The sequence below is a fragment of the Odocoileus virginianus genome, chromosome 17 (genome assembly GCF_023699985.2).
Source record: "Odocoileus virginianus isolate 20LAN1187 ecotype Illinois chromosome 17, Ovbor_1.2, whole genome shotgun sequence".
NCBI classification, from domain to species: Eukaryota; Metazoa; Chordata; class Mammalia; order Artiodactyla; family Cervidae; genus Odocoileus; species Odocoileus virginianus.
The window spans coordinates 22867281-22889540 of record NC_069690.1 but is presented as its reverse complement, the minus strand read 5'-3'; the positions used below and the strand labels follow the sequence as shown (position 1 = coordinate 22889540).

The following is a 22260-nucleotide window of genomic DNA, read 5'->3' as shown; positions in this document are numbered from 1 at the left end:
AAGGAAGAGCTGGAGTCTAGGAGGTATTCTGACATATCTGGGGAGTATTAGACATGATGCAGGTGACAGGTGCCAGTATGTTTTCCCACAGAGGTAAGAAGGCAGAAGTACTTCAGTGGGATTCACACTGGGTTTTCTTTTCTATCTTGACTTGAGGAAGAATGGAGTATGATCAGGGAGAGTTCCTCTTGTCTCTTATTCTAGTACTTCCTATATATCTGCATACAGTTGTGTTGTGTAGGTAACTACTCCTTGTTAGTTACAGATCACTTATGGGAAATGGTGTTTTACTGAGAGATTCTTCCACCTTGAGAATCTTTCCAAAATACGTGTCTTGGGACTTCCCTGGCAGTCCAGCGGTTAAGACACTGAGTTTCCCCTTCAGGGAGTGCTGCTTTGATCCCTGGTCAGGGAACTAAGATCCCACATGCTGCCCAGAACAGTCAGAAAACAAAACAGAAAACCCAAAAAACAAATGTCTTTCTTGGCACTTTACTCAAACCACTGAAGCTTTCTTGTTGCCCACAGAAAACAGCCTGTTACACTCCTCAGAATTTTTAGGATACTACCGTATGGTTCCTGCTTGTTTTATGATTTCACGAACCACCCTCTTTTACCACTGGAAATGTAGGCTCCAACCACAAGTGTCTACTGTCCATTCCCTGAACAGTCAGTGATTAAGCTTTCATGTATGAGCTTCTCTCCATCCACAGTTTCCCCCAAAGTATCGTCAGGTGTGATCAGTGATTGTAATCCGTCATTGCTCCAGGACCCTGAGAGCATTTGTCCTAGAGAAAGTGAAAGTGTTAATCGCTCAGTCATGCCTGATTCTTTGTCACCCCATGGACTGTGGCCCACCAGGCTCCTCTGTCCATGGGATTTTCCAGGCAAGAATACTAGAGTGCGTTGCCATTCCCTCCTCCAGGGGATCTTCCTGACTCAGGAATTGAACCTGGGTCTCCTGCATTGCAAACTGATTCTTTACCATCTGAGCCACCATGGGAGGTGGTGTCCTAGAGAGGCCTTGAGTAATTACTTCGCCTTTAATGAGTTCCTCTAGGACCGACACTCCTCTGGGATCCAGGGCCCGTTTGGCCCAAGGATGTGCAGAATGGGAGATGCGGATACGATTTTGCAGACACCAGAGATGAATTTAGAGGCTGTTATCTCACATGCCTTAGTGAGTAAAGGGGAGTAGGATCTCGGGTCACAGTCCTCTCACACTGGGTAAGCTGGGCAGAGGGTAAACAAGCTGGTCCCTTAGGGTTCTTTCGACCTGAGAGTCTTGATTTTTCATGTTGTGCGGTGTTCTCCAGGAGAGTTTTTCAAGTATGGTAATGCTTTCCTTTTCCACCTCTCTGCTTCCCAAAACTTCACTACATTTGAGAAGTTTTTATTAAGGTTCACACATTATAATCTATTTTTTATTAATGACAACATTCTTAAGTATCTCTTACCACGTCATTTATTCCCGGAACATTGTATAATTTCAGTGTACTAACAACTCTTGAGGTAAGCATTAATGCCATACTTCTGAACCCTTGTTTTATTTTAGAATTACCTTGGAGCTTTAAGAAAACTCTGTATCGGCTTCCTCTCAAAGATTGTGATTATATTTATCTGAGGGGTCCAGTGATCTTTATTTTTAACAGTACCAAGTACTCTTGCTACTCATTGTGAAGCCCATGGACTACAGCATGGGCATTACCTGGGTGCTGATTAAATGCAGAAGCAGGCCTACTATATCAAAATCAGTGTTTTACTAGCACTCCCAGGGGATTTTTCAGGGATATTTAATTTAAGAAGCGTTACCCTAGATTTTCTTAAGTGCAGTTCTGGGCTGAAAACTATTGATTTAATGGGTAAAGAAGAGAATGTGAGGCTCATGGCACCATCAGTGATGACATCCCCAAGTCCTGTCTCTGGTTTGTGATCCCCAGCCATACTCTTAATACAGGAGTGATCCCCAGTCACACAAATGGGGTTCTGCTCATTTTCCAGGGAGACAAAGCTCTGAGAAACCAGGTGTCTCTTCCCAGTGTCATGCCTCTGTGTAATATCTATGTGAAAACTTACTGACGTGATTGATCAGCCAGCATCAAGGGGTGAAATCCCAGCTGTTGGATTCAGTTATGTCTTCAATGACAGAGCTTCCCACATCTAACGATGTTTCTCCTCTGTGTTTTGTCCACTTTGAGGTGCACTATGGAGTGTTAGGCTTTTCCAGAGAAACAGATCCAATAGAGAATTTTATTTATATCTATCCATATATGTGCATGTTTCTCTATTATCTATATCAGTGTAATAGTAGTGTGTTTGAAAGGTCTTCTCAGGTGGCTCAGTGGTAAAGAGTCTGCCTGCCAGTGCAGGGGACGCAGGAGAAACGGGTTCGATCCCTGGGTCGGGAAGATTCCCCTGGAGAAGGAAATGGCAACTCGCTCCAGTATTCTTGATTGGGAAATTCCATGGGCAGAGGAGTCCAGTGAGCTACAGTCCGTGGGATGGCAAAGAGCTGGACATGAACAAGGGACTGAGCGTGCCTACCATGTGTCTGAGGTACAAGAATAAATACCATGGGGAAACATTGCTCCATACATTTTGTAATACAGGGTCAATTTTAGTGCTAAATGATTAAGGGTAGTGAGTTTCTGTCCTGGAGGAGTTAGTAAGAGTAGTGTTTCTAACTTAAAGGGAGTTTTGCTGGCTTTAAAGTTGGAGGAATGCCCAAGTCAACCTCAAGCACAACCAATGGATATTTATGAAACACCACCTGTATCCAGGCACTGGGCCAGGTTCTGGCTCTGTGGCAGCCGTGAAGGCAGACATGCATGACTCTTTACTATGCAGACTTCACAATCTGATATGGAAGGCAGCTATAAAGAAATAATCCCATTGTCATGGAGTGCTGTGGGGACAAGAAGGATGCTTGGAAACAGCAGTGCATTCTCCCCTGGTCTGGGGGAGATAGGGAAGGTTTGCAGGGCAAATGACATGAAATATATGGGAAGGACAGATACGGGAAGCCATGGGAAGAGGGAGCAGAAGGGGGAGAACACTAGGGAAGAGGAACAGTGAGTGCAAAGTGCTGGGGCAAGAGTGTTGTGTTTAAGTCCAGCTTTGCTGGAGAGTGAAATGTGAGTACAGTCGTGGGGCCAGATGAAGTTGCGGAGTTAGGCAAGGGTCAGGTCATGAGTCACCTTTTGAAGGGAGCTTGCCTTTATGTTAAGAGCAATGGGAATTCACAAAGACTTCATGGAGAACAATTATCCATTTTTCATCTTAGAATGTTTACTATGATGAAAGATACTGATGTAGAGGGCTTCAAGTATGGAAGCAGGGAGATACATTAAGAGGTTGTTCCAAAGATTGAGATTGACATATACACCCTACGATATATCTGGTCCCATCACCTCATGGGAAATAGATGGGGAGACAGTGGAAACAGTGTCAGACTTTATTTTTGGGGGCTCCAAAATCACTGCAGATGGTGACTGCAGCCATGAAATTAAAAGACGCTTACTCCTTGGAAGGAAAGTTATGACAAACCTAGATAGCATATTAAAAAAGCAGAGACATTACTTTGCCAACAAAGGTTCATCTGGTCAAGGCTATGGTTTTTCCAGTGGTCATGCATGTATGGATGTGAGAGCTGGACTTTGAAGAAAGCTGAGTGCTGAAAAATTGATGCTTTTGAACTGTGATGTTGGAGAAGACTCTTGAGAGTCCCTTGGACTGCAAGGAGATCCAACCAGTCCATCCTAAAGGAGATAAGTCCTGGGTGTTCATTGGAAGGACTGATGCTGAAGCTTGAATACTTTGGCCACCTCATGCGAAGAGTTGACTCATTGGAAAAGACTCTGATGCTGGGAGGGATTGGGGGCAGGAGGAGAAGGGGACGACAGAGGATGAGATGGCTGGATGGCATCACTGACCTGATGGGCATGAGTTTGAGTATACTCCGGGAGTTTGTGATGGACAGGGAGGCCTGGCGTGCTGCAATTCATGGGGTTGCAAAGAGTCAGACATGATTGAGCGACTGAACTGAACTGAACTGAACTGAAATGTAAAATAGATAAGTAATTAGAACCTAATGTATAGCACAGGAAAATATACTCAATACTCTGTAATGGCCTATATGGGAAAAGAATCTAAAAAAGAGTGGATATATATATATATATATATATATATATATATATATATATATGGAGATACACACACACACACACACACACACACACACACACATATCAGAGAAGGCAATGGCACCCCACTCCAGTACTCTTGCCTGGGAAATCCCCTGGATGAAGGAGCCTGGTAGGCTGCAGTCTATGGGGTAGCTAAGAATCAGACACGACTGAGCGACTTCACTTTCACTTTTCACTTTCATGTATTGAAGAAGGAAATGGCAACCCACTCCAGTGTTCTTGCCTGGAGAATCCCAGGGACGGGGGAGCCTGGTGGGCTGCCGTCTACGGGGTTGCACAGAGTCAGACACAACTGAAGTGACTTAGCAGTAGCACATACATATATGTAAAACTTATTCCACCTGCCAATGTAGGAGACACAAGAGGCGACACAGGTTTGATCCCTGGGTTGGGAAGATCCCCAGGAGTAGGAAATGGGGACCCACTTCAGTATTCTTGCTTAGGAAAGTCCATGGACAAAGGAGTCTCCTTGGCTACAGTCCATGGAGTTGCAGAGTGTGACATGATTGAGCATACACACACACACGTCTGACTCACTTTGATGCACACTTGAAACTAATACAATATTGTAAACCAACTATATTCCAATAACATCCTTTTTACAGACAGATTTTTCCAATAATACAAACAAGATGTGAAGTCAGGCTGATCTAAGATGGTGACAGTGTGGATAAGGAGTGGGTGAAGAAGAAAGAATTTATTGGTCTTGTTGACAGATGTTGGGTATTGACAACAGAAAGGAGGAAATGAAAGAAGACTCTCAAGTTTTAATCTGGACCTGGAAGTCTTTTTCTGGGATATGGAAGTTTAGAGGAGGAGGGAATTGGGAGAGGCACAAAGGGAGATCATATGTTTCTTTTGAAATCTTTTTTTTTTTTTGAAATCTTTTTAACTGAAGATGTGTGTGATATATCCAAGTAGAGCTATTACTCAAACAATTGAGTATATTCTTTTATGGTTTAGAGAGACATCTACAACCGAAGTTTAAATGGTAATCAAGCCACTGAAGCAGATGAGTTTTTCTTGGTACATGTGTACTAAGTTGCTTCAATCATGTCCAGCTCTGAAAGCCCATGGACTGTAACCTGCGAGGCTCCACTGACTGCATTGGCAGGCAGGTTCTTTACTACTAGCACCACTAGCATCCTTTTCTTATGGCATATAAAATTCTAAAAGAACAGTGTTTAGGAAAAAACTTTGGAACATCAATCAAGTTGAAGATAGAGACAAAACAGAAGCCCGTAGAGTATTGAGGATGTCTGACCAGGCAAGTATGGGAAAAACGATTGTATTATGTGTCTCAGAAGCTAAGGGAAAAGAATGTTTTAGGAAAGTTGGAATATTGTTTCATGTTAAAGATAAATGAAGAAAATAAGTCATTTCCAATGATAGAGATTCTGATTATAGAGAATTGGAGTCCTGTAAAGATTGTAATTATTGTGATGAGAAAGATATAAAATAGTTTTGCAAAGCATCTAAGAGCCAGTTTATCATAGAGATAAGTTCATTCTGAAATTCGGGTTTTTGTGGACACTATTATTTCTTCCTAAAGATACTGGAGACAGAACATGACAGGAAGGAATCAAACTATTATGTTAGAGTTCCTCCTGCTGGGACTGCCCATCGAGTCAAAGCATCAAAACTTGTCCTATGTCCTGTTCCTGGCCATGTATGTTACCACCGTCGTGGGGAACCTTCTCATCATCGTCCTCATTTGCCTGGACCCCCACCTCCACACACCCATGTATTTGTTTCTCAGTAACCTGTCTTTCTCTGACCTCTGCTTCTCCTCTGTCACAATGCCCAAATTGCTACAGGACATGCAGAGCCAAGACCTGTCCATCCCCTATGCTGGCTGCCTGACACAAATGTACTTCTTCCTGTTCTTTGCAGGCCTGGAGGACTTCCTCCTTGTGGCCATGGCCTATGACCGCTACGTGGCCATCTGCTTCCCCCTGCACTACACCACCCTCATGAGCCCCAGGCTCTGTCTCTTCCTGGTGGTGCTGCCCTGGGTGCTGGCCACATTCCATGCTATGGTGCACACCCTGCTCATGGCCAGGCTGCACTTTTGTGAAGACAATGTGATCCCCCACTTTTTCTGTGATTTGTCTGCTCTGCTGAAGCTGTCCTGCTCTGACACTGGAGTTAATGAGCTGGTGATATTTTTTGCTGGAGGACTCGTTATCATCACCCCATTCCTACTCATCATCATGTCTTATGCACGAATCGTGTCCTCCATCCTCAAGGTCCCTTCTGCCAAGGGCATCTGCAAAGCCTTCTCCACCTGTGGCTCCCACCTCACTGTGGTGTCCCTGTTTTACGGGATAATTATTGGTCTCTACTTATGCCCATCAGCTAATAATTCTACTGTTAAGGAGACAGTCATGTCTATGATGTACACTGTGGTGACCCCCATGCTGAACCCCTTCATCTACAGCCTGAGGAACAAAGATATGAAGGGAGCTCTGAGAAGAGTCTTTTGTAGAAAGAAAATTCACTTCTCTCTTTGATGGTAAGGTTGATATTTCTACACAATTTTATCTAGTAGATATATTAATATTGAAATATTATTTCAGATTTTTTGGTCACCATGTAAACTTTTGTTAAAATGACATAGAACATAATCACTCAATAGGTAAAGTGTAGTTTCATAGTTGAACTACGGAAGGAGATCTTGATGATCTTGTAGCAAAGTCTTCCTCTTTTTCTTCCCTACAAGACCCTCTAAAAACACATTTTAAGGTCAGTTTTTTAAATGATCTTCATGCCTTGCATATTTACACTAATTTAACGAGGAGATTTTTTTTAAGTTAGAACTTTGCTTTGAATCTGGTATTATTTTAAAATAATTATACTCTTAGATCAGTGCTAAATAAGATCCACACTTCACAACCTCCCAGCCTCCCCTAAATATGTCCTATTCACTTTTCCATGCACATTTTTTACATCATTTTGTATCTTAGCTTTTTTCTCCCTCTGATTTATTTTTGTGTCTACCTTATGTTTTCCTGACCTTGTTACCAAGCTCAAGTTCAACTCCTCATTGCTCAAGAATCCAATGCTGACAGACAAGAGTTGGGTAAAAGGAAAGCTTCCTTTATTGATGAAGTTGGCAATTCTGGGGAGAATGTGAAGTCATGTCCCAAAGAACCAACTCCCACTTGCCAGGTCTTGCTCAGAGATTATATCAGGAAAAGAAGAATGGATTACTTGCTGGGGACAGAGTTATGGGGTCCATGATTTCTCATGGACAGTTTTCTGATTTGTTGGTGATGAGGTAACCAAGAGTCAATATCATTAACCACCTGGTTCCAACCCATCTAGGTCATCATATCTGTTCATTCCAAATTCCTAAGCATCCCTCTCCTTCTGACCCCTTCGGTAACCTTCAGTTTGTTTTCAGTGTCTATGAGTCTGTTTCTGTTTTGTAAATAATTCCATTTTTATCATTTTTTTAGATTCTACATGTAAGTGATATCATATGACATTTGTCTTTCTCTGTCTGACTTATTTCACTTAGCATGATAATCTCTAGGTTCATCCATGTCTTTCATTCCTTTTCATGGCCAAGTAATATTCTATTGTGTTTGTGTGTGCATGTGCATGTGCATGTGTGTGTGTATCACATCTTATCTATCCATCTGCTGATGGACATTTAGGTTGCTTCCATGTCTTGGCTATTGTAAATAGTGGTGCTGTGAGCATTGTGAAGTGTGTATCTTTTAAAATTATAGTTTTCATTTTTTCCAGGTATATGCCTAGGAGTGGGACTGCAGGGTTATACTGTAACTCTATTTTTAGTGTTTTAAGGAAACTCCATACTGTTTTCCATAGTGCTAGACCAATTTACATTCCCACCAACAGTGCAGGAGGGGTTCCTGTTTCTCCACACCCTCTCCAGCATTTATTATTTATAGACTTTTTGATGGCCATTCTAACTGCAGTGAGATGATCCTTTATTGTAGTTTTGATTTACATTTGAAGAGTCAATTTTATATAGTAAAATCAATCCATTTGACAAGTTCATTTTGACAAGCTTTGAAATCTCAAATTTTAATATTGGTTTTCCTCAGATACATTCAATGCAATCAAATCAAATTCTCAATGGAATTATTTTTTGGAAACCAACAAACTTATTTTGATGTAGAAAAGTTTGACGTATTTGACTGCATAAACATGAAAATAGTAAGAGAAAATAAAGAGAAATGACAGACTATAACATGTCTAACAGACACAAGATTAAAATTCAAAATATCCAGAGAGCTCCTACAAATAACATTAGAGTAAAATGACAGCTGAACAGAAAAAATGTATAAAGAACATTAAAAGAAAATTCATAAAGAATAAACAATATGAAAAAATGCTCAAGTCAATGTTAACCCAGGAAAAGCAAATGGAAAAAACATGAAGTGGTAATTGAATGACCACATAATTGACAATTTAAGAAAAGTTGGAAAACTCAGCAGTGTGCACAGGACTGGAAAAGGTCAGTTTTCATTCCAATCCCAAAGAAAGGCAATGCTGAAGAATGCTCAAACTACCACACAATTGCACTCATCTTACACGCTAGCAAAGTAATGCTCAAAATTCTCCAAGCCAGGTTTCAACAGTACGTGAACCATGAACTTCCAGATGTTCAAGTTGGTTTTAGAAAAGGCAGAGGAACCAGAGATCAAATTGCCAACATCTGCTGGATCATTGTAAAAGCAAGAGAGTTCCAGAAAAATATCTACTTCTGCTGTATTGACTATGCCAAAGCCTTTGACTGTGTGGATCACAACAAACTGTGGAAAATTCTTAAAGAGATGGGAATACCAGACCACCTGACCTGCCTCCTGAGAAACCTGGATGCAGGTCAAGAAGCAACAGTTAGAACTGGACATGAAACAACAGACTGGTTCCAAATTGGGAAAGGAGTATGTCAAGGCTGTATAGTGTCACCATGCTTATTTAACTTGTATGCAGAGTACGTCATGAGAAATGCTGGACTGGATGAAGCAGCACTGGATGAAGCAGCACTGGATGAAGCTGGAATCAAGATTGCTGGGAGAAATATCAATAACCTCAGATATGCAGATGACACCACCCTTATGGCAGAAAGTGAAGAAGAACTAAAGAGCCTCTTGAAGAAAGTGAAAGAGAGTGAAAAATTTGGCTTAAAACTCAACATTCAGAAAACAAAGATCATGGCATCTGGTCCGTCACTTCATGGCACATGGATGGGGAAACAGTGGAAATAATGACAAACTTTATTTTCTTGGGCTCCAAAATCACTGCGGATGGTGACTGCAGCCATGAAATTAAAAGATGCTTGCTCCTTGGAAGAGAAGCTATAATCAACCTAGACAGCATATTAAAAAGCAGAGACACTACTTTGCCAACAAAGGTCCATCTAGTCAAAGCTATGGTTTTTCTGGTAGTCATGTATGGATGTGAGAGCTGGACTGTAAACAAAGCCGACTGCTGAAGAATTGATGCTTTTGAACTGTGGTATTGGAGAAGACTCTTGAGAGTCCCTTGGACTGCAAGGTGATCAAGCCATTCAATCCTAAAGGAAATCAGTCCTGAATATTCATTGGAAGAACTGATGATGAAGCTGAAACTTCAATATTTGGCCACCTGATGCAAAAAACTGACTCATTTGAAAAGACCCTGATGCTGGGAAAGATTGAAGGCAGGAGAAGGGGACGACAGAAGATGAGATGGTTGGATGGCATCACTAATTCAATGGACATGAGTTTGAGTAAACTCCGGGAGTTGGTGATGGACAGGGAAGCCTGGTGTGCTGCTGTCCATGGGGTCGCAAAGAGTCAGACACGACTGAGCCACTGAACTGAACTGAACTGAACTGATAATTGATAAATTTATAAATGATTGTCCTTCTATGATAAGAACAAGGATATGGGAATATGAGCACACACACATGTATATTTCAGTTTTCTTGATGTATAGTTTACATACAAGACAATGTACCTGTGTAAAATGTACAGCTCAATAAACTTTGATAATTATAAGCATTCATATAGCCTGTATCCCAATCCAAATCTTTAATAAGTCCACCACTTCAAAATTTGCTGTGACCCTTTAAAATCAAACTCCCATCCCCAACCACCAATGTGATTCTATTTATTTGATCTCTATAGTTATCAATTAGGCTTGCCTGATTTTGAAGTTCATACAAATGGAATCATTTTTATGTACTCTTTTCTATCTGGTGTATTTAACACTACACAATGTTTTGTAGATTTAGCTATATAATTCTATGCATCAGTAGTTTCTTTTTATTATGGAATAGTATTCCATTGTATAAATATGGTACAGTTTGTTCATTCATTCACCTTTTGATGGATATTTTCATTGTACCCAGTTTTTGAATTGTTGAAGGACACTGTCCCTTTCCCCACTGAATTACCGAGTCACCTATGTATGAAGTCAATTGACTTAGTATGGGTGAATCTATTTCTGGACTCCATTCTCTTCTGTTGATCTATGTTCCTTTTACTTATCTTACTTATGTCTTTACTCACATATTCACATCATTTTATCTCTTACCTCATTTTTCCATAATGTATTCTCCTATCTACAGCATCTCTTCTAACCTGAACTGATTCCAAATGGAACTGTTTATCTTCTTTATTATAGCAATAAATTTTGGTCTGTTTAATGTCATTTGCCTTAAATTCAACTTTGCTATTAAAAGATAAACCATGTTGTTTGTGTTTATTATCATAACATACTTTTCATATTTTATTGTCAGTAAAGTTAAACAGAATTCTTCCCATAATACTATTTTAATATTATGGCTTTAAACTTTTTGAGCTGTTTATTTTAATTAATTCCTTGATTGGTTGGATTACATACTCTAGTCATTTTAAAAGTTAAAAAATGGTACATGTATGTTATTTTATTGAATTTTCATGTATTTCAGATTTTCCTTTTGTATGTATGCTTATATCTGAAGGATAACTTGGTTAGTTATAGAATTTTGTGGACATTTGTTCTCTCATTTTTCAAAATTGCTCTGGAGAAATCTGAGGCAAGGCTGACTACTCCTTTTCCCTCCACCCCTCATATGACCATCTTCTCCCCCATTGAAGCTCATGGGATTATTTATCTAAACTTAAATTTCATAAGATTGTTTTTGTATTAGATGACTTCTGCTACAATTTTTTTTCATAACACAACAAGTCCATTTTGATTTGTGAGTCTGCCTCTTTCTTCATTTCAAGAGAGTCTTTTACTATTCCATCTCGGAACATTATTGTTGTTCCTTTTCCCCCCCTCTACTTTAGTAAGATCAATCTTTTTTTTTTGGTAGCAACAGAATTGAAATGCGCACAATGTAGGCAAAAATGGTGACTTTTATTTTCTACAAATTGAGAAAAAAAACAATTTGCAATATTGTGATTCTATAAATATTATCACTACAAAAACAAGTTATATTGTTGAACTCATGGATTTAAAAAAATGAAACACAATGTCATTTGTTTATATTTAGATCGCATGCCAATCTCTCCTCCTTTCCTCCCTGTATTGATTATTCTCTATTTCTTTCTTCTCTCCTTTTTCATTTTTCATATATTATAGTGCTTTAAATAATTTTCAAACATCAGGACATTTAACCACAGAATTCAGCATTCAGGAGCTCCTAGAAACAAGAACAGTCTCATATATGACTGTAATACTATTATCACATCTATGAAATTTAACATCAATACATGTATAATTAATATACAATCTGTATACAAATTCCCCCAATGATAAAGGCTTGTTCTTTGAGACTTGTTAACATAATTAATTGTATTAATTGTATACCATTTTTTGTTTTAGTCCCAGAGTCGTGTCCAACTCTTTTGTGACCCCATGGACTATAGTCCACCAGGTTCCTTTGTTCATGGAATTTTCCAGGCAAGAATACTGCAATGGGTTTCCATTTCCTTCTTCAGAGCATCTTCCCAACCCAGGGATCAAATCCATGTCTCCTGCACTGCAGGCAGACACTTTAGCGATGAGCCACTGAGCAAACCCACTTATATACCATAGCATCCACTTATTTAAAGCATAAAATTAAATATTTTTGTATATTCAGAGTTGTGCAACCATGACCACAATTTTAGAACATTTTTATTACCCCTGAAGAAATCCCATGCCCACAATCACTACCCATTTTCCCTTAGCAATTGCCAGTCTCCTTTGTTTCTCTATGGATTTGCCTATTCTGATATTTCATATGAATAGAATTATACCATATGTGACTTTTGTGACTGGCATAATGTTTTCAAGGTTCATCCATCTTCTAGTGATTATCAGTACTTCATTTATTTTTTATTGCTGAATAATGTCCCATTGTATGGATACACCACATTTATTTACCTAGCTATCAGTGCATGCTTGTTTCCACTTGGGGGCTATTAATAGTGCCGGTATGACCATTCATATACATATATTTGCATTTCAATTTTTTTCAGGTATATACCTAGGAGTGGAATGTCTGGGTCATTCAGTAATTCTATATATGACTTTTTGAGGAATTTCCAAATTACATCACTCACATTTACCCTCTCCCAGTGACCCCCATCCTCTGCTCTCCTTCAAACCCACGCACTGTATTTCAGTCACAATGAAACTCTTTCACTTTGTCAGAAGCTCCAGATTCTCTCACCCCTGGGTTTTTCCATTTCCCATTTTCTCTCTCTGGATACTTTCATCTCCTTCTCCTGGAATACTCCTTAGCTACCACTTAAACCTCACGAAAAAAAATGTCTTCTCTGATCCACTGGTTAAGGTTAGGTGCCTTGCTATATACCCTTATCACATCCTGTATCCCCCCATGATAACATTTGTAACACTCAATAGTGGCTTGTTTTGTTGTGACATCTGCCAGCTAGACAATAAGGTTCCAGAGGGCAGGGACCATGTCTTTCTTGGCCACTGTTTTCCCTATATCACATGGCTTAGTGTTTGGTGGATGGTAGTTACCCAGTAAATATTTCTTGAAGGAATGCACTAATGATTTAATAGATTATTTCCTGGGTGAATCTATCTACACATGACTTGCCATCATGGAGCTTAAAGTCCACTGGAGGAGAGAAGATTGGTATATTTGGAAGCAATCACTGGATGACATAAAATAGTGGTGATGAAGTGCTATAGTACTTGACTCAGATACCTGTTGTAGGAGCCCAGACACTGCGGAAGATAGAGAAGGAAGATATTATTGTGGGCTGTGATGATCAAGGAAGGCTTCCTTGAGAAGCTCAGACTTGGGGTGAACCCAGAATTCTGTCCCTGGACATGACTTACTCAGCAATGTGGCTCAGAACTGTGGTTCAGTAAGGGGGATCAAGTACTAGGTTTGCTGTTAATGAGTTTCTTTGGCACCCAGGGATCCCAGGGGTCAGGGCATCATAGGAGAGAGGACTCAGAAGACAATGGCAGAGCTTCTGGCTGGAAATGTACGAAAGAAGCAGACAGGAAGCAGGCTCTGGAGCCACATTCAGACAAGTTGGGTAAGCCGGGAGTGCAGGGAAGGTAGTTCTTCTAAAATCCCCTTTAACAGGTAACAGGACACCCTAATTCTATAGTGCCGCTCCTGCTGGATGATTTAGAAGTCTTCATTCTCATTGTTTTCCACCCTCAATAATGATTCCCATCTCCAAATTTAGTTCAGAATCACCAAAGCTGTTATTAGGAACTAATATGCTATATATTTGCAGAGTATGCTATACTTTGCATACAACCATTACTCTAAACCCACAATTCTTTAGGGTGTATAAGACTCACTGATGGTGGAGCATAAGGTTGGAAAAGTTCAGCATTTTGCCAAGATCGACTGCTGATATTTTTTGCTGTTTAATCTCTAAGTTGTGTCTGACTCTTTTGTGACCCCACAAACTGTAGGCTTCTCTGTCCATGGGATTTACCAGGCAAGAATACTGGAGTGGGTTGCTATTTCCTTCTCCAGGGGACCTTCCTGACCCAGGGATTAAACCTTCGTCTCTTGCCTGGTAGGAAGATTCTTTACCACTGAACCACCTGGGTCAGTAAATGATGGAATCTGACTCCTCTAGGCTCCGGAATATTTTGCTTGTGGGTGAGACAAACAGAAAGAGACCATCTTGGTAGACCTTTCCATGAAGCCAATCTTCCTCACCCTCCATCAAACTGCCCTGATGTTAATATATTTAACTCGGGATAATTCAGTTCATAAGTTGAGAGGAAATTCTCACTTTCTGGGCTACCAGATGTGCCCTGTTCTTTGGGTCCACTGAACATCCTCCCACTCTTCCTCTGCCCCAAGCTCAAGGCAATCTCTTCCTGATTTGCTGGGGCAAAACTTCACTTCACCTTCTAATTCTAGCCAAATCGTTTCTTCCTTTACCAGAAAATTCTCTCCTCATTCTGGGGCTCAGGCTTTTGGAAATAAAAGCCCGGAAAATGTGTGGACTCTACTTTCCTCCCACATCTCTATCCCGAGGCAATGAATACAGACCTGATGACTTACCTGAATGGGGGGAAGTGAATGTGAGATGCAAGGAAATACATCTTTCAAAGATTAATGCCTCAAAATTATTCCAGACACAATTTTTTTTGAAATATTCACAGAGTAAGAGAGTTCAAAGATCACTTAATTACCCACTCTTTGAATAGGTTGATTTGCCTCTCATTTTTCCTGGTTTCTGATGCTTTTGTTCATGTCCACCAAGGCAAGTCTTTTGTTTGCCCTCCTGCTCTGTTCTCTGATCCAAAGAAAAGGCGGTTGTATTTATGGGTACTCTGAAGTTGACCACAAGTATCTCTCTTTAATATTCAGATATATGAACAAAGAACATGTCCCGAATTCCCTGACTATCCAGGGGTTAGGACTCTATGCTTTCACTGCCTAAGGCCAGGGTTTGATTCCTGGTTAGGGAACTAAGATCCCACAAGCTTCCCAGCACTGCTAAAATACAACTACAACAAAAGCCCACACATTTCCCACTCCCTCTTGCAGAATAATTTACTCGCAGAACGCATTCTTCCTGTACTCTTTTCCGTAAGACTTTTTCTCAGTCATATATACTCATCTGCAATGTGTAACCAGTTCTGGAAACCTTCCTGGCTAAAAGTTAAGCTCTGAATTTAGACTGTTGGATTTAAGTCCCAGATCTGTTGCTTAATAGGTTTGTGACCTTGGGCAAGTTATTTACTTTCTATCTAAAAAATGAAGGTAGTAGTACCTATCTCATGGGCTTCCCTGGGAGCTCAGACAGTAAAGAATCTGCTTTCAGTGCAGGAGACCCAGGTTTGAACCCTGGTTCAGGAAGATCCCCTGGAGAAGGGAATGGGAACCCACTCCAGTATTCTTGCCTGGAGAATTACATGGACAGAGGAGACTGGTGGGCTGCAGTCCATGAAGTTGCAAAGAATCGGACATGACTGAGCGACTAACACACACAGTACCTATCTCATAGGGTTGCTGTGAAGAGTAAATGGGTCAATGCATATCATGCTTTTATCCCAGTGTTTAGCAAGAGCAAGCGCTGACAAATGTTTTCGTGCTCTTATTACCACTGTCATCAGTCATCATCTCATCATCATTATCACCGTTGTCATCACCACCACAAGCACCATCATCTTACCATCAGCATCATTCCTGAGTGGTAAGGATGGTGACTAGTTTTCTGATTGATATTATACTGTTTGTATCCCTAAGCAAGAGGCATACAGACTTAGCCTACTTCCTGTCTACTTTCAGATCATGTTGATCTGACTCCATCCACGGTTCTGTTATGGAACATTCATAGTGAATTTTGGAATTTGATCAAACTTGACCCATAATTTCTTATGTGTTTGTGGTTTCCTTTACATAAATATTTATTTACATACTTGGGGAGATTTCAAATAAAGTATTAAACAACTGTTATGAGTTATGGGCATTTAATGAAAATATTTTTGAAAGTTCTGCAATATATATATATATATATATATATATATATATATAGGCTAATACTTTCATACAAATTACTCTTAATTTTCAAAAGGTAAAACAAAAGCAGCATGAAAATGGGAAACTAAACAGTCCTCTCAGAATTCCTCCTCCTGGGCCTGCCGATTGGACCTGATCAGCAAGACTTGTGCTATGCTCTGTTCCTGGCCATGTATGTTACCACCGTCCTGGGGAACCTCCTCATAGTGTTCCTGATTCGACTGGACCCCCACCTCCACACACCCATGTATTTGTTTCTCAGTAACCTGTCTTTCTCTGACCTCTGCTTCTCCTCTGTCACAATGCCCAAACTGTTACAGGACATGCAGAGCCATGTCCCGTCCATCTCTTATGCTGGCTGCCTGACACAAATGTACTTCTTCCTGCTTTTTGCAGACCTGGAGAGCCTCCTCCTCGTGGCCATGGCCTATGACCGCTACGTGGCCATCTGCATCCCCTTGCACTACACCACCGTCATGAGCCCCGGGCTCTGTCTCTCCCTGCTGGTGCTGTCCTGGGTGCTGACCATCTTCATTTCTTTGTTGCACACCCTGCTCATGGCTCGGCTGTCTTTCTGTGCTGATAACGTGATCTCCCACTTCTTCTGTGACATGTCAGCTCTGCTAAAGTTGGCCTGCTCTGACATTCAGATAAATGAAACAATGATTTTTATCTTGGGAGGGCTTGTCATTATTGTTCCATTCCTGATGGTATTTTCATCCTATGCACTAATCGTGTCCTCCATCCTCAAGGTCCGCTCTGCCAGGGGTATCCGCAAAGCTTTCTCCACCTGTGGCTCCCACCTCTCTGTGGTGTCTCTCTTCTATGGGACAATCATTGGCCTCTACCTTTGCCCTTCAGCTGACAACTCTACTATTAAGGAGACTGTCATGGCTGTGATGTACACTGTGGTGACCCCCATGCTGAACCCCTTCATCTACAGCCTGAGGAACAGAGACATAAACGGAGCCCTGAGAAGAATCTTTTCAAAATGGACAATTAGTGTTTTCTTCAACCAGTGACTTTAAAGATTAAAGGATGTTTTCAAACAGTAGGTGTAGTACTGACAGTGAGTAGTATTCTAAACAGCCTAGATAGCACCCAAGCTTGGCGCTGCTAGTGCAGCCAGCATAGCACTCCCAAGAAGAGTTTCCCCCAAATGTCATTAGAGCCAGGTTACATTGTGCCTCTTGGGTTTATCACTGCATCTTGGTTGTGATACACCATGATATGTAGAGGACACTCAATGACTATTATTCTATTTTGAATAAATACTACTGTATTTTGGTGTTTATTGTACTCAAGGAACATATTGCTGTTGTTTAGTTGTTAAGCTGTATCTGACTCTTTGCAATCCTGTGGACTGTAGCCCACCAGGCTCCTCTGTCCAGTATAGTTCCTAATTCTCTAAGAAATAAATTCAGATTTCTCAGACACTTCTGCACTTGGCTTTTGCCAAACATGTCTATTCCATGAAGAATATCTTCCAGTTTATTATGTATTACTCTTGTAACTTTATTCTCCAGGACCATCATTTTTCCCCTTGCTTATCTATTCAGTTTTTAATTTTATTTTCAGGTGTTGATTGATTAACCCATTTAATGATCACATTCTAAAATTATTTCTGTTTCCTTTAACTGTACTAATCATTTGTCAGTTAATGGCAAGTTAATGACTCCTGATGTGTGATGTGCTAAGTTGCTTCAGTCATGTCCTACTCTTTGCTACACCAGGGACTGTAGCCCTCCAGGCTTCTCTGTCCAAAGGATTCTTGGGGCAAAAATACTGGAGTGGATCTTGCAACCATGCCCTTCTCCAGGGCATCTTCCCAACCCAGGGATCAAACCCGAGTCTCTCGCATCTCCTTCATTGGCGGGTGGGTTCTTTACCACTAGTGCCACCTGGGAAGCCCTACTTCTTTTGGTAGTATCTATATTTTTTACTTTTAATTAAAAAAATTTTAGAGTCTTTATTGAATTTGTTTCAATGATGCTTCTTTTTTTTTAATGTTTTGGGTTTTTTGGTGTTTTTTTGGCCACGAGTCATGTGGGATGTTAGCTCCATGACCAGGAATTGAACCCATACTCCCTGCATTGGAAGGCGAAGTCTTAACCACTGGACTACCAGGGAAGTCCAAGGTAGCATCTATGTTTTAGATGACAATTCATCTTTTGAATTAAAATCATACGGATTGAACCACAGGGTCCTGTTATGAATTGTTTAATTTATAGACATTAAAATGGTGGCTCACCTATTGCCCAAGGTAACACAAATAGAGACAGAAAGACTAAAGTCTATTTATGACTGAGGTAGATTTTTTCCTCTAGAATATTATGCTGAAATTATCTGGTGCTTTCTTTGTTTACTTCTTTTCTTACCAAGTATATTACAAGTGTCTTGATCTCAAAGATAGGTGCCCTCTCTATGGTGCCTAACCCAGTGCCTTGAATCTGCTAGATATAGAGAACAAATACCTATTGATTTGATTTGAATGCATTCTGATGTGTTATTTGAAATGAATTTATGTCTTAAAAGATCTCACCTTTAAAAAAGTACTCTTAATAATGCCAACTTTTACTTTTCTTCTTAAAAATTTTTATTGATTTTGAAAAGAATACATTCTCACCAAGAAATAGCCAAACAATGAAGAAATAAGTAAGAAAGTGGAATATGTGGGTCCTCCATTGTTCTTTACCCCCTCCATGATGGCAGTTAAAAGCTGGGGCATACTCTTCCAGATATTTTCTATGCATAGACTAACTTTATATATTATAAATAAATAGGACTAAATTGTAGCTGCCATTTTCTCATTATTACTTAAAGTATTTTCTGAATTCATCATTTCGCGTAAAGACATGTAAGTCTTCTAGAAGCTATGTAATGTTTTGTTAAATGGATGCTATTTACCATAATTTATTTAAATAATCTATTCTTGGTGGACATTTGGGTTGTTTTCAGTTTTTTTTTTATTATTTTGAATAATGCTTCGATTTTATTTACTGGTTCATATGCTTTTTGTAGACTTATACTGTGTTTCCGTAGACATATTTTCAGAAATGGGTATACTCAGTCACAGGATATGAACATTTATAATTGGATAGAAACTGCCAAACCGCCTCCAAGGAATTCTTCTTAAGTAAACTCCTTCCAAAATTAAACGAGAGTGGTCATTTCTTTACGATATTCTCAATGCTGAGTATTTTGCTTTCAGAATATTTGTTGTTGTTCAGTTGCTCAGTCGTGTCCGACTCTTTGCAACCCCATGAACTGTCCATGGGATTCTCCAGGCCAGAATACTGGAGTGGGTAGCCTTTCCCTTCTCCAGGGGATCTTCCCAACCCAGGGATCGAACCCAGGTCTCCCACATTGCAGGCAGATTCTTTACCAGCTGAGCCACAAGGGAAGCCCCTCAGAATATTTCTCTCTTTAAATAACTGGGTCTTTCCCCAAGTTTCTAGAAAAGGAGTCTGTAGGGAAGTGGACTACATTGCAAGGCATCTTTAAAAACCACCTAAAAATCTCAGACCTGCTCTGTTTCTCGAGCTTCCTCTTCACCCACGGGGCTGCTGCTGCTCACACTCTCTCCCCTCTCTCCCCACAAGATTCATTTCCTCCTCCCCTGCTTGTTCCCCTTCCATCTCTCCAAAACTGAAAAGGAGGCTCTATATCAGACATTCGGGCAATACAGAAACAAATTTGGCTTATTGCTCTGTCCCCATCCCTGTGAATAAACACCTTGTCCCATTGGCTTCAGATCTAATTTTTAATTTAACAAGAAATAAGACACTGCGGGATTAAAAGTTGCTGGTGTTTTGGAAAGCTATAAAAAGGAGAGGGAGGGGAGACTGGCGTTCTGTAATTATTATTCTTGAGATGCCAGTGAGTCCATACCTGCCCTCACACCTCTTGGGGGTGCAGCCCTCCATCGGAGCCCCCTTTTTAGGGCGCCCTTGACTTCTTTGTTGCGCAGGCTGTAGATGAAAGGGTTCAGGGTCGGGGTAACCACCGCATAGACCACACTGGCCAGGCGGTCGTAGCGGGCCGAGTAGGCAGACGAGGGCCGGAAGTAGACGGAGAGGATGGAGCCGAAGAAAAGCGACACCGCCACCAGGTGGGCCCCGCAGGTGGAGAAGGCGCGGCGCCGGCCCCCTGCCGACCGCACCCCCAGCACCGCGACGAGGATGCGCGCGTAGGACAGGGCCACCAGGAGCAGCGGCGTCAGCACCACGGCCAGGCCCTCGGAGAAGATGGCTGTCTGCGCCGCCGACGTGTCCGAGGTGGCCACGCTCAGCATCACCGTCATGTCGCAGAAGAAGTGACGCACGCGGGCGGCGCACGGGTAGGAGAGCTCGGAGATGAGCAGCGTGTGCAGCAGCGAGTGCAGGTGCGCCACGGCCCAGGACGCCGCCACCAGCGCCGAGCAGCGCCCGGGCGTCATGACCGCCGCGTAGTGCAGGGGCCGGCACACAGCCGCTGCGCGGTCGTAGGACATGGCGGCCAGCAGGTAGCTCTCGGTGATGCCCAGAGCCACGAAGAAGTACATCTGGGCAAAGCAGCCCCAGAAGGACACGGCCTGGCCCGGGTGGAGCAGGCCGGCCAGCAGCCTGGGGACTGTGACGGTGGTGAAGCCGATGTCCACGAGGCTCAGGTGACCCAAGAAGTAATACATGGGGGAGCGGAGGGCCCCGTCGGACCTCACCAGCACCACCATGCTCAGGTTGCCCAGGGCATTGACCAGGTAGACGCCAAGGAAGAGGAGGAACAACAGCGGGTGGACGTCTGTGCCGTCCGTCAGGCCGAGGAGGAGGAACGCTGGGCGGGAGGTGAGGTTGGCCAGGGCCATGGAGTGGCCGCCCTGGTGGGGGCGCTGAGGGGAGAGAGGAGACAGCCCGACATAAATTGTGGCACCTCTAGGCAGATTTCTGCATGTTGTAAACTATGAAATATTTTTAAAACTTCTGCTTGCTAAAATGGTGTAGGGACCACACTGTTCATCGAATAATCCTAGTTTTATGAAGAAACTGAATCTCAGAAGGGTGTTCTGGGTACTGGGTTGTCTCAAGCTTTTGAGTAGATCTGACCTGATTTTGAGTCCTGGATTCAGGGCTCTCTGAGCCTCGGTTTCTTCTTCTTTAAGTGAGAAAAATACTAGCTGCTACTCCTACAGTTGTGAGGATGTGCTTAGTCACTCAGTCGTGTCCCACATTTTGTCAGCCCCATGGACTGTAGCCCGCCAGGCTCCTCTGTCCAAGGAATTTTCCAGAGAAGAATACTGGAGTGGGTTGCCATTTCCTTCTCCACAGTTGTGAGGATAGGGTGGATAATAAATCTAAAATACTTGGCACAGTGCCTAGCACATAATAGGCATTAAAGACTGTCATCTATCATCTTGTCTATCAAGTATCTATCTATCTACCATCTATCTATCCAGGCTTCCCAGGTGGCTCAGTGGTAAAGAACCCACCTGCCAATGCAGAAGATGTGGATTCTGTCCCTGGGTCCGGGGGATCCCTTGGAGAAGGAAATTTGCAATCCACTCTAGTATTCTTACCTGGGAAATCCCCTGGACAGAGGGGCCTGGCGGACTCCATACAGTCCATGGGGTCACAAAAGGGTCGGACATGAGTTAGTGACTAAACAACACACAACAACAACAACAATGACATTCTCATCATTTGCTTAGTCAAACCAGTAATTAGGGGCAGAATTGAGACCAAGTCCATCTGAATACCAGTTGAAGTTTTCTCACAAGACACCTTACTATATTTGCCTTTCATGAATTCACCACATATTATTTGGCAGCTCAGGGAGGCTCTAGTTATTTAAGTATGTTTGTTCTTAATCTCATCTGAAACGTGCTTCCCTGTCACTTCCACAAGTGGCCCCAGTTTTGGCCACTGGGGGCCACACACCAAATCCGGTTTCTCTGCAGCTTTTCACATTGTGTTCGAAGAAATCTGTTCGAGGTCCACTGAGTCTTTTCTGCAGTCCAAACACCCTGGTGCCCTAAATCCTTTCTTATAGGACTCAGTTTCCAGGTCTTTTTCCATTCTGGTTACCCTCTGCGTTGTCAGTGTTTTTGGA

General features: G+C 41.8%; 2 protein-coding genes and 1 pseudogene across 2 annotated transcripts; 2 read left to right on the top strand and 1 right to left on the bottom strand.

Moving 5' to 3' along the window:
- The first annotated feature begins 5773 nt into the window (after window positions 1–5773).
- LOC110150334 (olfactory receptor-like protein DTMT) lies at window positions 5774–6718 on the top strand. Its single transcript, XM_020913260.2, has one exon. It carries the CDS (start codon window positions 5774–5776, stop codon window positions 6716–6718), a length of 945 nt encoding a protein of 314 aa, XP_020768919.2.
- Window positions 6719–16247: 9529 nt separating this feature from the next.
- On the top strand, window positions 16248–17198 carry LOC110150338 (olfactory receptor-like protein DTMT; annotated as a pseudogene).
- Window positions 17199–18518: 1320 nt separating this feature from the next.
- On the bottom strand, window positions 18519–21140 carry LOC110150345 (olfactory receptor family 1 subfamily R member 1 pseudogene). The gene has a single exon (XM_020913268.2). It carries the CDS (start codon window positions 21017–21019, stop codon window positions 20039–20041), a length of 981 nt encoding a protein of 326 aa, XP_020768927.2. The 5' UTR covers window positions 21020–21140; the 3' UTR covers window positions 18519–20038.
- Window positions 21141–22260: the final 1120 nt, after the last annotated feature.

Bases quoted from the DNA above. Each gene is read 5' to 3' on its own strand.
- LOC110150334 (XM_020913260.2), top strand. From the start codon at position 5,774: ATGACAGGAAGGAATCAAACTATTATGTTAGAGTTCCTCCTGCTGGGA.
- LOC110150345 (XM_020913268.2), bottom strand. From the start codon at position 21,019: ATGGCCCTGGCCAACCTCACCTCCCGCCCAGCGTTCCTCCTCCTCGGC.